General features: G+C 38.8%; 1 protein-coding gene across 2 annotated transcripts; it reads right to left on the minus strand.

Moving 5' to 3' along the window:
- Positions 1–7,845: 7,845 nt before the first annotated feature.
- LOC112301706 (olfactory receptor 10N1-like) lies at positions 7,846–12,052 on the minus strand. 2 transcript variants are annotated; one of them, XM_024557186.3, is made up of 2 exons: positions 11,933–12,052; positions 7,846–8,812 (listed from the first exon to the last, which is right to left on the minus strand). In XM_024557186.3, the coding sequence occupies exon 2, from the start codon at positions 8,793–8,795 to the stop codon at positions 7,863–7,865; it is 933 nt and encodes a 310-aa protein (XP_024412954.2). In that variant the 5' UTR covers positions 8,796–8,812; positions 11,933–12,052; the 3' UTR covers positions 7,846–7,862. The 2 variants fall into 2 exon arrangements, 1 of the variants encoding a protein (XP_024412954.2); XR_006655058.2 differs by lacking the exon at positions 7,846–8,812 and adding an exon at positions 9,200–9,282.
- Positions 12,053–14,765: the final 2,713 nt, after the last annotated feature.

Genomic DNA, 14,765 nt, shown 5'->3' on the forward strand with positions numbered 1-14,765 from the left:
TTTTAATAGGAATTGAGTTGAATCTGTAGATTGCTTTGGGTAGTATGGACATTTTAATGATGCTATTTCTTCCTATCCATGATCACAATATGTGCTTTCATTAACTTGTATCTTCTTCATTTCTTCAGTGTCTTATAATTTTGGAAGTAGAAATGTTTTACCTCATTAGTTAAATTCATTCCCATGTATTACATATTTTTTATTTAATTGTAAGTAGAATTGTTTTCTTACTATTCCTTTCTGATAGTTCATTATTGGTGTTTAAAATGCAACTGATTTCTGAATACTTTTTGTATTCTCCTTCTTTCCTGAATTCATTTATCAGTTCTAGAAGATTTTGGGTGAAATCTCTATATGCAGTATTGTATCATCTGCAAATAATGACAGTTTACTTCTTTTTTTCCATTTTGAATGCCTTTTATTTCTTCATCTTGTCTGATTGCTGTGGCTAGGACTTCCAGTACTATGTTGAGTAAGAGTGGTGAACCCTGGCTGAATAGCTCAGTTGGTTAGAGCATCAGCCCTGGTCAGGGCACATAAAAGAATTAGCCAATGAATGTGTAAATATGTGGACCAACAAATCAATATTTCTCTCTCTCTCTCTCTCTGAAATCAATAAAAAATTAGAGTGTTGAAAGTGGATATCTCTGTCTTATTCCTGATCATAAGGGAAACATTTAATTTTTTATTGTTGAGTATGATGTTAACTGTGAGTTGTCATATATAGCTTTTATTATGTTGTGGTGTGTTCCTACTATTACTACTTTCCTGAGAGTTGGTATCATAAATGGGTGCTGGATTTTGTCAAATGCTTTTTTGCATATATTTACATGATTATATTATTTTTATCTTTAATTTTATTTAAGTGTGTATCACATAAGTTGTTTTGCAGATATTGTACCATACTTGCATCCCAGGAAGAAATCCCACTCATTCACGGTATATGATCTTTTTAATGAATTGCTGAATTCAGTTTGGTAATAGTTCACTGAGAATTTTTGCATCTGTGTTCATCGGGGATATTGGCCTGTAATTTTCCTTTTTTGTATTCTCTTTATCTGGTTTTGGAATTAGGATAATGCTGTAAAATGAGCCTTGGGGTCTTTCCTCCTGTTGAATTTTTTGAAATAGTTTGAGAGGGATAGGTGTTAGTTTTTTATTGAATGTTTAGTAAAATTAATCTGTGAAACCTTCTGGTTCAGGACTTTTGTTGAGAGTTTTAAAATTATTATTATTACTGCTTCAATTTCATTAGTTGTACTCAGTCTGCTCAGATTTTCTGCTTATTCTTGATTCATTTTTGGAAAGTCAAATATTTATAGAAATTAATCCATTTTGGTTAGATTGTCCAATTTGTTGACATTTAGTTGTTTATAATATTTCTTATAATCCTCTGTTTTTCTGTGGTGTCAGTTGTTAATTCTCCTATTTCATTTCCGATTTTATATATTTGTCTCCTCTTTTTTTTTGGATGAGTCTGGTTATCAATCTTATTTATCTTTTAAAAAAAACTATCTCTTGTTTTTATTGATTCTTTGTATTTTTTTTTTTTTACTTTTGATGTTATTACTTGTTCTCTAGTATTTATTATTTTCTTTATTTTATTCACTTTGGGCTGTGTTTGTTGTTCTTTTCTAGTTCCTTTAGGTGTAAGGTTAACTTGTTTGAGATTTTGCTTGTTTGTTTATTTCTTGAGGTAGGTCTGTAATGCTATGAATTTCTCTTTTATGACTCCTTTCACCATGTCCCATAAATTTTGGGTTGTTGTGTTTTCATTTTCCTTTGTCTCAAGTTATCTTTTGATTTCTACTTTGATTTCATTGTTAACCTATCCATTATTTAGAAAAATGTTATTTAGCTTCCATGTAATTGTGTTTTTCACTCTTTTTCTTGTAATTGATCTCTAGTTTTATACCATTACAGTCACAGAAGATGGTTGATATGATTTTAATCTTTTCAAGTTTACTGAGACTTGTTTTGTGTCCTAACATGTCATTTATCCTAGAAAATATTTCATGTGCACTTGAAAACAATGGATATTCGGCTGCTTTGTGTGAAATACTGTGAAGATATCAATTAAATTAATCTGATCCAGTGTGCCATTTAAAGTCACTGTGTCCTATTGATTTTCTGTCTGAAAGATCTATCCATTGATGTCAATGGGATGTTAAGGTCTCCTACTACGACTGTATTACTTTTGATCTCTCCCTTTCTGTCCATCAAGCTGTGCTTTATGTATTTAGCTGCTCCTGTGTTGGGTGCATAAATGTTTATAGGGGTTATATCCTCTTGTTAGATTGATCCCTTTATCAGTATGTAATGTCCTTCCTTGTCTTTTATTATAGTCTTTATCTCAAGGTCTATTTTATCTGATATAAGTATTGTTACCCTAGCTTTTTAAAATTTCCATTTGCATTGTACATGTGTGTGTGTGAGCATATGTGTGTTACTTTTAGTGTGTGTGTGTTTTGTTCTGAGGCGGGTCTCTTGTAGACAGTGTGTATATGGATCTTATTTTCTTATCCATTCAGCTACCCTCGATCTTTTGATTAGGACATTTAGGCCTTTTACATTTAAAGTGATTATTGATTGGTGTGTATTTATTGCCATTTTATTCTGTATAACTATGTTTTTTTCTTCCTACAGAAGTCCCTTTAACATTTCTTGTAATACTAGTTTGATGGTGATAAGCTCCTTTGGCTTTTTCTTATCTGGGAAGCTCATTATTTCTTCTTCAATTTTAAATGATAGCCTTTCTGGATAAAGTAGTCTTGACTGTAGGTCCTTGTTTTTCTTCACTTGAAATATTTTGTGCCAATCCCTTCCTGCTTGAAATGTTTATGTTGAGAAATCGGCTGACAGTCTTAAGGGAGCTTCCTTGTAGTAACAGTCTTTTTCTGCTTTTACAATTTTTTCTTTTTCTTCAACCTTAGCCATTTTAATTATGACATATCTTAGTGTGGGCCTCTTTGGATTCATTTTGTTCGGGATTCTCTGTGCTTCTTGCACTTGTGTGTATTTTTTCTTCAACAGGTTAGGCAAGTTTTCAGTTCTTATTTCTTTGAAGAGTTTCTCAATACCTTACTCTCTCTTCTCTTTTTCTGGTATTCCTATGATGTAGATGTTGTTACATTTTATGTTTTCCCAGAAGTCCCTTAAACTATTCTCATTTCATTTTTTTTTCTTTTTGCTGCTCTGATTGAGTGATTTCTGGTACTTTGTTCCAAATCAATTATTTAATCCTCTGCTTTATCTAACCTACTGTTGAGTCCTTTTAGTGTGTTCTTTTCAAATATTTTATTCTTTATTTCTGGCCAGTTTTTAAAAATGGTTTCTATGTACCCCTTTGCACTTATTATCTCTTTGTTTAAATTCTTACTGAATTCATCCCATCTCCCCCTAAATTCCTTGAGCATCTTTATATTAATTGTTTTGAACTCTATATCTGGTAGATTTCCTTCCTTCATTTTATTTTGTTTTTTTTCTAAGGATTTGTGCTGTTCTTTGATTTGAGGAATATTTCTTTGTCTTTCCATTTTTGAATTACTCTCTGTATTAGTTTCTGTGTATTAGGTAGATCTGCCATATCTTCCAGTCTTGGTGGGGTGGCCTTATGTAGTAGGTGTCCTGTGGGAGTCCATAGTGTAGTCTCTCTGATCACCTGAGCAAGGTGCTCCAGAAGTGTCCCTTGGTTAGTTTATGTGAGCCCTCCTGTTGTAGCTGAGTCTTGATTGCTGTTGTCCCATTTGTGTGTGGGGTCAACTCCCAGGCTGGCTGACTGCCACAATTGACCCTGCCCCCAGTGTATAAGATGATGTGCTGTTGCTGACCACGTGAAGAAGCATTTATCCTAGCAGGTTCTGGTACCTGCTGAGATCTCTCTTTGGATGTGTCTCTTGTGGAGCTAATTGAGTCCTGCCCTGATATGATCTGAAGCATGCTATCAGGTGTGTTGGTTATTGGGCTTCTTGGGAGAGACTCTGGTGCAGGTCAATGTCAGATGCTGAGTATAACTGGCCCTGGGCTATGTGTTTGGAGCTACAAAACAATCCCTAATTTGTGGCTGTCTTTGCTGGGCCTGGGTGTGCATTGGAAGGGCCAAAGTGTGCATCAAGGCCAGCTTCTACCAGCACCAAATCTGGGGGCAGGAAGCAAAAGACCTAAGCCGCCACAAGATTGGCTGCCACCTGCTTCCATTTGCCAGCTGCCTATTAGGCTCAGCCACTGAAAGACCCTCTGGTGGTATTTGAGTTCTATGAGGTAGGTTCTCAGTGAGTTGCCAGGTAGGGCTGAGTGGTATTCACCAGATTGTTATGGATTAAACTTGTCGCCAGTGGTTGGTCTGAGGCCACTTAGCAAATGTCCCAGTGTATACCAAGGCCAGATGCCACTCACTGGTTTCCCACAGACTTTGGTGGTGGGGCAGTGTCTTGTCTTAGTGAGTTGTTAGGATGAGGCTAGCAGTGTGCACCAGGCCCCAAAAGACCAAGATTTTGCCCTATGATGGGAGAGCTCTGCATAGGTCAAGTACCTGAGGAAAAAGTGGCCCTCACACTAGAATCAGAAAGCTCAGTCTGTCCCTGATTTTGGCCAGACCTCCTCAAGAACCCTAGCTTAGCAGGGCAGGGCTGCCTGGAGTAAGGCGTGTGGGGCTGTTGCATTCCCCCAGAATATGCTGTATGGAAGGGAGTGCTCAACTTATGAAAGATGGTATCTGTGGGCAGTGTGGGAGAGGGACTCAGCACGGGGACCCTGGCACTTATCTCTTCAGTTCTCTCCCAGGAGACCTACAACCCAGTCTCTCTTCTAGTCTACTCTGAGCTGCCCTCCCTTTGCTGGAGCTCAAGGTGAGTAGCTGCAAATGAGATTTTGTGTGTTGGCCCTTTAAGAGGGTGCCTGGAGTTCTATCAGACTCTTGTCTTTCCCTGATAGACAGAGTCCTTGCTGATTTTACAGCCAGATGTTATGTGGGCTCCTCATCTGGGCTTGGTGCTCTGGGCTTGGAAGCTCTGTGTGAGGCTGGGATCCCACATTCCTCAGGGGTTACCTGTGCAGCTGAGCTAGCCCCTCAGACTCTCATTGGCAGCATGTGTGTTTGGGCCCAGCCCTTTTTTGTGTCTCTGCCCTTCCTACCAGTCTCAGTATAGCTTCTTCTGTAAATCCTTGGTAATAAGACTTCTGTTCAGCTAGAGGCAGTCTTCAGTTGGTTGTTCAGGTTGCTTACTCTCTATTTGAGTTGTAATTCCAGTTTGGTCCTGGGAGGAGGTCAGTGTACCTTCCACCTGCTCTGCCACCATCTTGGATTGCTGTTAATTGTATCTTTAAATTTTTTGAGGAAGTACCATACTTCCTCAAAAAAGTACCACACTTCCTCAGCTACTATTTTCCATAGTAGCTGCCCCACTTTATGTTCCTACCAATGGTGTATAAGGGCTTTAATTTCTCCACATCTTAGTCAACACTTCCTTTTACTTTTTTAGGTGACAACAATCCTAATGAGTGTGATGTGATAGCTCATTGTGAATCTGATTTGCATTTCCCTAATGATTAGTAATATCAAGCACCTTTTCATATGTTCATTTCTTTGGAGTGATGTGTGCATGTGTGTGCATAAGTGTATTTTAAATAAAATTCTATGCTGGAAGCTTTACTAAAGTTTTAGATGTAAGAGCAACTTAAACTATTTTAAAGGGTTATGTTTGTGTGTGTGTGTGCCAAACTGTCATTACAACACTGATTGAGAATTGACCAAAAGTGGTCAGAGTTCATTCAGATTTCAGCTTTGCTATGCCTTTAATTTTACCTAAATGCAAATATATATTTAAATTTGTGCATGTTGTTGTTCTGAATCCATTATTTCCCTCATGTTCCTCTTTTTATGTAAATAAACATGCAATTGCATCATAATTTGAATCACTAAGTAGCATTTATTCATTCATTCAACAAACTTACACTGTACTTACTGTGTCGGTGGACTATGTCCTGTAGACAGAAGGGTGAAAAGGACAAACATGATTGCTTTTTTATGGAAGTTTCCATTGTATAAAAAATATATATTGGTCAAGTATAAGTATCAGTGTGATGAGTGTCTGTTCATAAGCACTATTCAGGCTTCACCAGATATAGAATGTGGGTTCTTCCATCAATATCCAGCATTAATGGGACCACAAACCAATACTAGAATTACCTGAATCCAGCATGTAATCTAGAATAGGCATTCCCAAAATGTGAGAATTAGACTCTGTGTGATCTTAGGTTTTGCTAGTCAGGTTAAAATGGGCCATCAAAACCTCATATTTACCTCAAACCGTTTATCTGTACTTGCATGGGCTTAATTTTGTCCTTTATGCTGCATACCTTTTGTAAGTGCAGCAATTTGTTTTATTTGGGATTTTTAGTTTTTAGGCTGTTTAAACCTTTACCAGTAAAAAACAGAATAAAAAAACTCTACAACGGAAACCTGGAACAGACTGACAGTGACCAGAGGGGGTGGGGGTAATGGTGGGAAGAAGGGGAAGGCACTAGACAAGGAACATGTGTGACTGACCCATGCATATGGACGATGGTGTGGCGATTGATTATGGGAGTGGGGGGTGGGCTGGGAGGAGGAGGGCAAAGGGGGAAAATGGGACAAATGTAGTAGAATAATAGTAAAAAAACCCTGCAAGTCACTAAAATGCCATGAAAACTAAGGGCTAGTGTGTCTGTGTGTACCTAGTAAATGGTACCTGTTCTTTCTCCCTGGATGCTGGAGAAAATTGAGAAATAATTATCAACTCAGTATTGCTGAAGGACAAGCTTGCAAATGTAACTTGGTGAGAGATCCAAATGAGCACAATCATTGAACCCTATAAGCAGGCCATCTTCTCTTCAAACACTGGACTGGAAGGCTTGCCCAATCCTTTGCGCTAAGCAGTCCTTTGGGATATTGGCAGCATGGTGCAGCAGGAAACCGTGACCGCAGGAGCTAAGAGGGCCTGAGTCTGTGTCCGGCTTCACCGTAACTAGATGTGTCATGAAGGGCTCACTGCCCAATCGCAGGCCCCATCTGTGGATGAGTGCAATCAGTAGGGGCACAGAACAAAGGAAGGTAACAGTAGAGCCAATACAGAAATGTGACATGTCAGTGCACATTTACCAGTTTTTTAGTGGACTTGAAGCTCTGCAGAGAGGTAATGAGGATGACTAAATTGTCCAATAGGCCTTTGAGGCAGTCAGATCCTAGAGGGATTAGGAGCTGTGTGATATCCGGCTTGTGCTTAAAGTTCAACCTTGGGTCCATGATTTGAAATCTCTAATTCTCAAAGTTTCCCCCCACTCCCCCAACAAGGAAACTCTACTTCATGGGCATGATGTAGAGATTAAATACGATGATATCCATGAAATATTTGCCATAGTGGCTGGAGAACAGGTTGTGCTCTAGAAATGTTAGCACCGGTCTTAGCAGCTCGGAGAGACTGAGTTGTTTATGGGCAGAAAGGGGAAATGCTTACATTCCAAACGAGAAAAATGAAATGGGGGTGACTTGGCACAGAGATAGACAGTTGAAGTGTGCTTCTCGGACTGACAGAGATCCCCATTACCCTCAAGCGGCCAACATGGGCTGTCCGTGGCAGCGGTAAGAAATCTGCATGCTGTGCCCCTTGGATTCCTTACCCAGAATTAAGGCACTAATAATATTAGTTACAGAGTTATTTATGGGGTCCCACAGGTTAGGGAGGCACGTAAACATAGAAATCTTATTAGGCAAAGAAAATATAATGATTTAGAAGAAGTAGTTTTTATTTAAGAAGAGTATAGTCATATAGAAGAATGATGTTAAGACACAATAAATTTCCGAAATCCATTACAAAACCCTTAACTTATTCCAGAAATGTAAGTACTACATTGTGGAACACTCTTTTCAGGGAACTTTTCACTTTCCTATTCCTTAAAGAATAGATTAAGGAGTTCAGCATGGGTGAGACAATATTGTTTAATATTTGCATCAGAGCATCAAGCAAGGGGCTGGGTGTGGGCTGCAGGTAGATGATGATCACAGGCCCATATGCACAGAGGATGGCGGTGAGGTGTGCGCTGCATGTAGAGAAAGCTTTCTGTCTGCCCTCTGCTGATCGGATTCTCCAAATGGCAATCCCGATGCATGTGTAGGAGACGCAAACACTGAGCCAAAGAATTAAAGCCAGAAAACCAACATTAGTAGAACCCACTTTCTGGGCCACGGAGCTGTCACCACAAGCCAGGGGTAAGACGGCAGGAATGTCACAGAAGAAGTAGTCCACCCGATTGTGGCCACAGTACGGTAACTGAAAGGTGAAAGAGGTCAGGATGGTGGCATGAAGACAACCCACCAACCAGGCTCCTATGACCAGACTGATACAGACTCCAGGTCTCATGATGAGCGTATACCTCAGTGGGTGACAGATGGCAACAAAGCGGTCATAGGCCATCACAGAATAGAGGCAGCCTTCGGCGGACCCCAGGAGATGGTAGAAGAAGAGCTGTGCAGCACATCCTTTATAAGAAATGGCATGGCTCTGGCCAGAGAGATAGAATAGCATCTTGGGACAGGTTACAGATGGGAACAACATGTCAAAACTGGATAGGAGTCCCAAGAAAAAATACATGGGGGTATGGAGACTGGAGGAAGAAACAATTGCCGTAAGGATGAGCAAATTGCCAAGCAGGGTAAAGAGGTAAATGAATGAGAAGATGACCAAGAGCACAGTCTCCAGTCCCTGTGTCTGGGGTATTCCCAGTAGGATGAACTCTGTTAGCTCCGTGTGGTTTCTCATGTTCCTGCACGGGAGGTCTGGATAGAGACAAAAGGCATGAAAGCATGGATGTGGAGACTGATTTGGGACAGACACAAGGCCAATAGAATTATTGTCACCAATCTTTATTCCAAAAACATTTAGGGGCTGGTAAAGCAAATTTATGGCTCTGTATCTACAGATACCATGTTCCTTAATGAAATGATACAAAGCAAGTAAAGCATTAACATGGTGAAATACTGAATGTGCTAAGAAAACAAAGATTTCAATACTGAACAGATAAACTTATTTTAAGTAATGTCCACAACCAGTTATTTAACAGTAAATGCCTTGAAACAGACCCGGTTGGAAGCCTGATCCTTCTGATTCCTTTCCAGAGCATTTCCACAGTCGTTCAGGGGAGCAATCGAATGTTGTAAATATCCATCTGAGGTTGCTCTGGGCACCCACACCTCTGCTGAGAACGATGGGTTTAGATCATGCATCTTACTTCATGTGATGGTTAGAACTAGAATAGTATTATCACAATATATTAATGAATTGATTTACTTTGTTATTATTGTCTTACAGTACCAAGTCTGGAGAGGAGGAAAACCAGTATTCTTCATCTTTTTCTAGACTACTTTAGTCGGCTTCCAGTTAGAGATCATCTGGACCTGAAGCCCCTCTGGGCTTGTGCCGATGCTGTTGAAGAAAGAGTGTGTGGTCCCCAGGAGGCCCCCTGCTCTGCAGAAGCCAATCATTTACATAGGCCTCTTTGCAGGCTTCTGAACAATTTCAGTTTAAGTGAATGAACCCAGAGGGCTGATAGAATCACTGCTGATGGGCGGATTCTGATAAGAAAGACAAGACTGTTGTGCTGGGATGATTGGGTTTTAAATCTAGGGTCTTGCTTACTAATTCTGTGACTTCACTATGTTTCAGTTTTCTTATCCCCCAAATAGGCATGATATTGCATTCTAAGGATTGTTGGGTGGATGAAATGGGATGATGTGGCGTGAGGCATCTGAGGTGGTACCTATCGTGTTTGGGTACCAAGCCACTGCTGTTAACTCCTATACTCTGGGCAAGAGGAAAAACCTTCTTGTAATGTAATGACTTAATATGAACATGAGCGTGGCTAAGGCTAAATAACTCCCACTTTGGGGGAGTGTGTAGAAAATACCCCCCGGGTACCCATACCTGTGAAGTAGGTTGAGGTACAAAAATAAAACATGTAATGGAGAAGACTGGGAGCCATGCCTTCAGTGTCTACAGCATCCCCTACATCCTACACCTAAGCACCCACCCGGCTAAACCGTTCAAAACACAGTCAAATGTGAACTCTGCTCACGCTCGACGTCAGTAATGTACAAAGTGAAACACGAGACCCTTCTGTTGGTTCTAAAGCAAAACAAACATTATCTCCTGTAAGATAAAAACCGACAAAGCCCTGAAAACAAAGAAAATTTAGAGGGAATATTTCATGAACATAACACCATCTCAGACTGAGATTTTACTCACCATGTTATTTTTAAAAATTTGTCCTATAACTTCAAATGCTATTTTTAAAAAATCTTAAATATTCAAACTGCTCACTGTTTCAAGACCTAGAACCATACAGGTCTGTAGTTATCATGCACACACAGAAGTAAGAATAATTCAAACAGTAACTTAGGGCGCATCCATAATAGAAATGAATACAGTTTTCCTGGAAGATTCCACTCAGATTGAAACATTTGTTTAGGAAAGAGACAACAGCATATTAAAAAAACAAACAAACTTGGATTACAGATCTAAAGACCCAAGTACAAGTTATGATTTTTTTGTGATGTGACTGTGGGTAAGTAACTTAAAAATCTCTGAGCCTCAGCTTCTCATGTTTAAAGAAGCAGAAAGCATTTCCTGCACCCGTAACCTCAACCTTCACTAATGTATTGTAACGACTAGGAGACTTTCGACAGTGAAAGGGGGCATTTCAAGTAATTAAGCCAGGACAACAAAGGTAAACTAGGCAAGTCCCTGCTGAGGTGCCGACCGGTCTCCTTGGTGTGATGTCCTCACTACGTCCCACACCTGCCTGTGGGCTCACGCCACCATCATTGTGCTCCTTGAAAATGCGGAGTGTTCTTACAATTGTGGTTGGTATATAGTGGGTGCCCACTAAATGTTTTCGATTAACTTAGGTAATCTTTACCTCACAGAATTGGCTGTAAAGATTAACTGTGCATGATGATATTCATAATTTTCTTCTTCTTTATTTTAAATTAAATTTATTGGGGTGACAGTGGCTAATAAGATTATACAGGTTTCAAGTGCACATTTCTATGACACACGATCTGTACATCACTGTGTGCCCACCACCCAAAGTCAAACCTTTTTCCTTCGCCTACATTTGACCACTTTTACCCTTTACCACCCCCACCCCTTCCCTCTAATAACTACCACACTCTTCTCTGTGTCTATGAGTTTCTGTTTGTTTTTCTCATTTGTTCATTTGTTGCTTTTAGTTTTATATCCCACATATGAGTAAAATCATATGGTTCTTAACTTTTCTGTCTGACTCATTTTGCTTAGCATGATAGTCTCAAGATCCACTTGATATATAATATGCTACATAATGGTTAATTATTATATTTGCTATAGAAAATCTCATGGCAAATAATTTGGAAAGTAGTTACCTCTCTTAAGCCTGAATAAGGAGAGACAGGGTAAAGCAAGGACAAAATAGTATGAAGGCTAAGCCTTGAGAAATACATTTTAGGAAAAGGAGAAGGAAAGGGGGCCATATAAGAAGAAATATATACATTTTTCAGAGAATTTGGAAGAGAACCAGAAGAAGAATGCCTTTTAATATCTTTGCATCATATAAATTATCATTTTCTCCATGCCATAGAAATATATTTTCTGTATGTCAGGGAATATATCCAACTAATTTTTTTTACATCCTAAGCAACCATCTCATGCTTAGAACATGATAGGTGCTGAATGAATGATTAATGAACAAAAAGTAAATGAATGCACTTCTACGATAGAGTAAATGGAGGAAAGGACCCTAGAGAATGCATACAATGAGAAGGAAGCCTTTAATTGTAACTTGTTCCAACAGTCCTTGCTACCCAGACTCTAGAGTGCGGTTAAAAGTAGAAATCGAGAAATGAGTTGTTCTGAGCACTTACGTGGCAGAAAGGGTTATGACTGGCTCAAGTAAGGAAAACAACACATTTTTTCCTCCTTTTATCTTTAGTTTCTTCTATACAGTTGTGGGTCTTGCCATCCCAGATGTCTCTCTGTCCTAAGTGCCATGGAATCAGGCTCAGGTTCTCGAACTGTAGGCCCCAAATGGTCTTTTTCATTCAGAACCACACACAGAGAGGATACTATACCTGTCACCTAGAATGATTTCCCCAGAGTTAGAAGTAAAAACACCTCTCACCTTTGTAAGATTTTAAATTACCTCCTAGTCCCTCTGGAGCCTGAACTATGGTATGTCCCAAGACTCAGTGAGCAGGAGCCTTCTGGGCACAGGAGCAATTAAACGCTGGGTGTTGAGAGAGTTTCGGAGAAAGTCGTATACAACAGTCAAGATAATATTTAAAGAAATTGGGAATCAAAGAGCTTCTGGGTCTGCCTTGGCCACCCTACTTCTCTTTTCTGAGCAGACATCCCATGAGACCCTTTTGTTCTCTGTAAACCTCAGGGATTTGGCCTGCTTAACTGTCATTTTTCCAGTTTCTACCTATTCCCTTACCTCTGTAAAGAAATTGAGAAATTGTAACAATAAAAACAGTACTTACTGCTGTGAATCTGAAGGTTCTCGTGTAAAGAACACACTTGTTTCTCATTAGCTATGAGTTCTTGTGTAGGTCAGTGGTCCTCACTGAGCCTTAATATTGTTATTTGTAAAATGGAGTTATTAGTATTCCATAGGTTGGTTGTGAGGATTAGGTGAAATAATTCTTATATACTTCCTGACACTTACTATATGCTTCTATGATTTTTATTGAAATTGATTGGAGCATAGATTTCTCTTTATTGTTAGAAAATTTCTTCCTTCCCTGACTCCTTTCCTTCTTAATTTTAAGTTGTTTTTCCCCCTTTTTTCCCTGCTTGGTTGGTTTAGTTTTGTTTGTTTTAACTACTAGTAATTATAGGAAAGGGGATGATGAGTAGCAAAAACAAAACTAGTATTTTTAGATTTATAAAAAATATAAGAAATCTCAGAAATGCTTCTCATAATAATAACCCAATCTCTATGGAATCTAAACAACATGCAATTTCCAGAATCTTGGGGTTTAACCAGGCCAGTCTAAGAAAGGGAAGATAAAACTAACACTTAAAGAGTGCTTACTTGTGAGAGATGTCTTTAAAACATCTTTTATTTACTTCTTCAACATGTAAGTTAGAGATAGGTAGGTATCATTCGTCCACTTTACAAATGACGACACGGATCCAGGATTACACAACTATTGTAAGTGGTAGAGGTAGAAATTGAGGTCCAGACTCTTTGAAACTAAAACAGATGAAATTCTATGGCAGAATCAACTTGATTTCAATGTATCATTACCTGGTTTCTAGTTTTCTCTGTAGTTTTTGACCTTCTGGATGAGCAAGGTATGCCCTTTACTAGTCTTCAGGAATTTAGACTTGAGCTTGGTCCTGCCTTTTTTTCTTTTGCACTTACTTATGCCTCTGGTTTGCCTAACATATTTACTATAGTTGGTGATAATTGCTCCTTTTAAGGAGTAATTGGAATCTTTTAAAATTTCTGCCAAACTACTAAGTGGTTTTGTGATACCGAACAAACTCAGGAAAAGCCTGGAGACTTTGGTAGCAGGAAATAATAGAGTGCTTTATAGTTTGCAAACTGGAAACACAGCTAGGCAAAAAACTAGGAGTGTTCCAAAAAAAGGAAAAAGAAAAAAAGAAAAGAAATGTTAAAAGTTCTTAGAGCAAAAAGTATGTTTTTGAGAGTTATCAGTCCTTCATTCTTAGCCCTAAGATTGGTCCAGGACAGTCATCAGTCTGATGACAGGCAGTGAGGATTATAGGTGCCAGGAGGTCTGGTCACATCTGGTGTCTGGATCATGGATGTGAAGTTATCGGGTGGCTGGGACATGTGAGTCCCTTAGGGGGTTGTGTGTCCAATCATTGACCCAGGACTGGAAAGTTAAAAAAAAAATTAAGTTCCCAGGCTAGTTAGAACAAGAATGGCGTCTTTCCTCATGCCTCAACCTTCACTATGCTACTGATTTTAGCAGCTGGGTTAAAGTGATGCCGTTTTGTATACTCCCTATCTTCACTCATTCCTCTGTGATGACGGCCATTATTTCTGTCTCAAAGTAAAGCTGTTTGTCTTACCATGTAAACTAGTTAGCACTGGTTTCTAATAGTACTTAATGTATAGTAGATTTTTTCCAGTCCATCTTATCTAGTATTCATCCATCTATGATAAGATTCCGTTGGGCTCAGTTTTCATGTGATTTCTTGAAACATAAAATTGGCAAGTTCCCAGTGGTCATATGAAAATGATAACTATTAGTTGTAATTGCTTTTACCAGTAGGTCATTTAAAAAACTCTTATAAGATGTGCACATTTCTAGCATTTGCTCTTTTTGAAATCTGTCTTACGATATCTATAGTGAATAGCAATCATAAGGCCTATGAATATATACAACTATCAACATTTATATGCACTTATTAATCAAATAATTTTAGACATTTGAGAAATTTTTTACTTAAAGGGGCTTTATAAGGAATACATAAAGGCTCAAGTATAATAATAATAATAATAGGAAATCTTAGATAAATTGCTGTGGAAACATCAGAGGAGAGACAACAAGCAGAACAGAAGAATTAAATGAAACTCCATGTTGATAGAGAAGCCCAGCAAATGAGAGGATGAGCAAAACAACTTATTAAAAGCCTGTTCCAAACCAGTGCTAAGTATTCTATGTGGTACCACAAATAGCTTTTTTTTTTTTTTTTCAAGAACGGAAATGTCTCCCAGAA

The sequence above is a fragment of the Desmodus rotundus genome, chromosome 7 (assembly GCF_022682495.2).
Source record: "Desmodus rotundus isolate HL8 chromosome 7, HLdesRot8A.1, whole genome shotgun sequence".
NCBI lineage: Eukaryota > Metazoa > Chordata > Mammalia > Chiroptera > Phyllostomidae > Desmodus > Desmodus rotundus.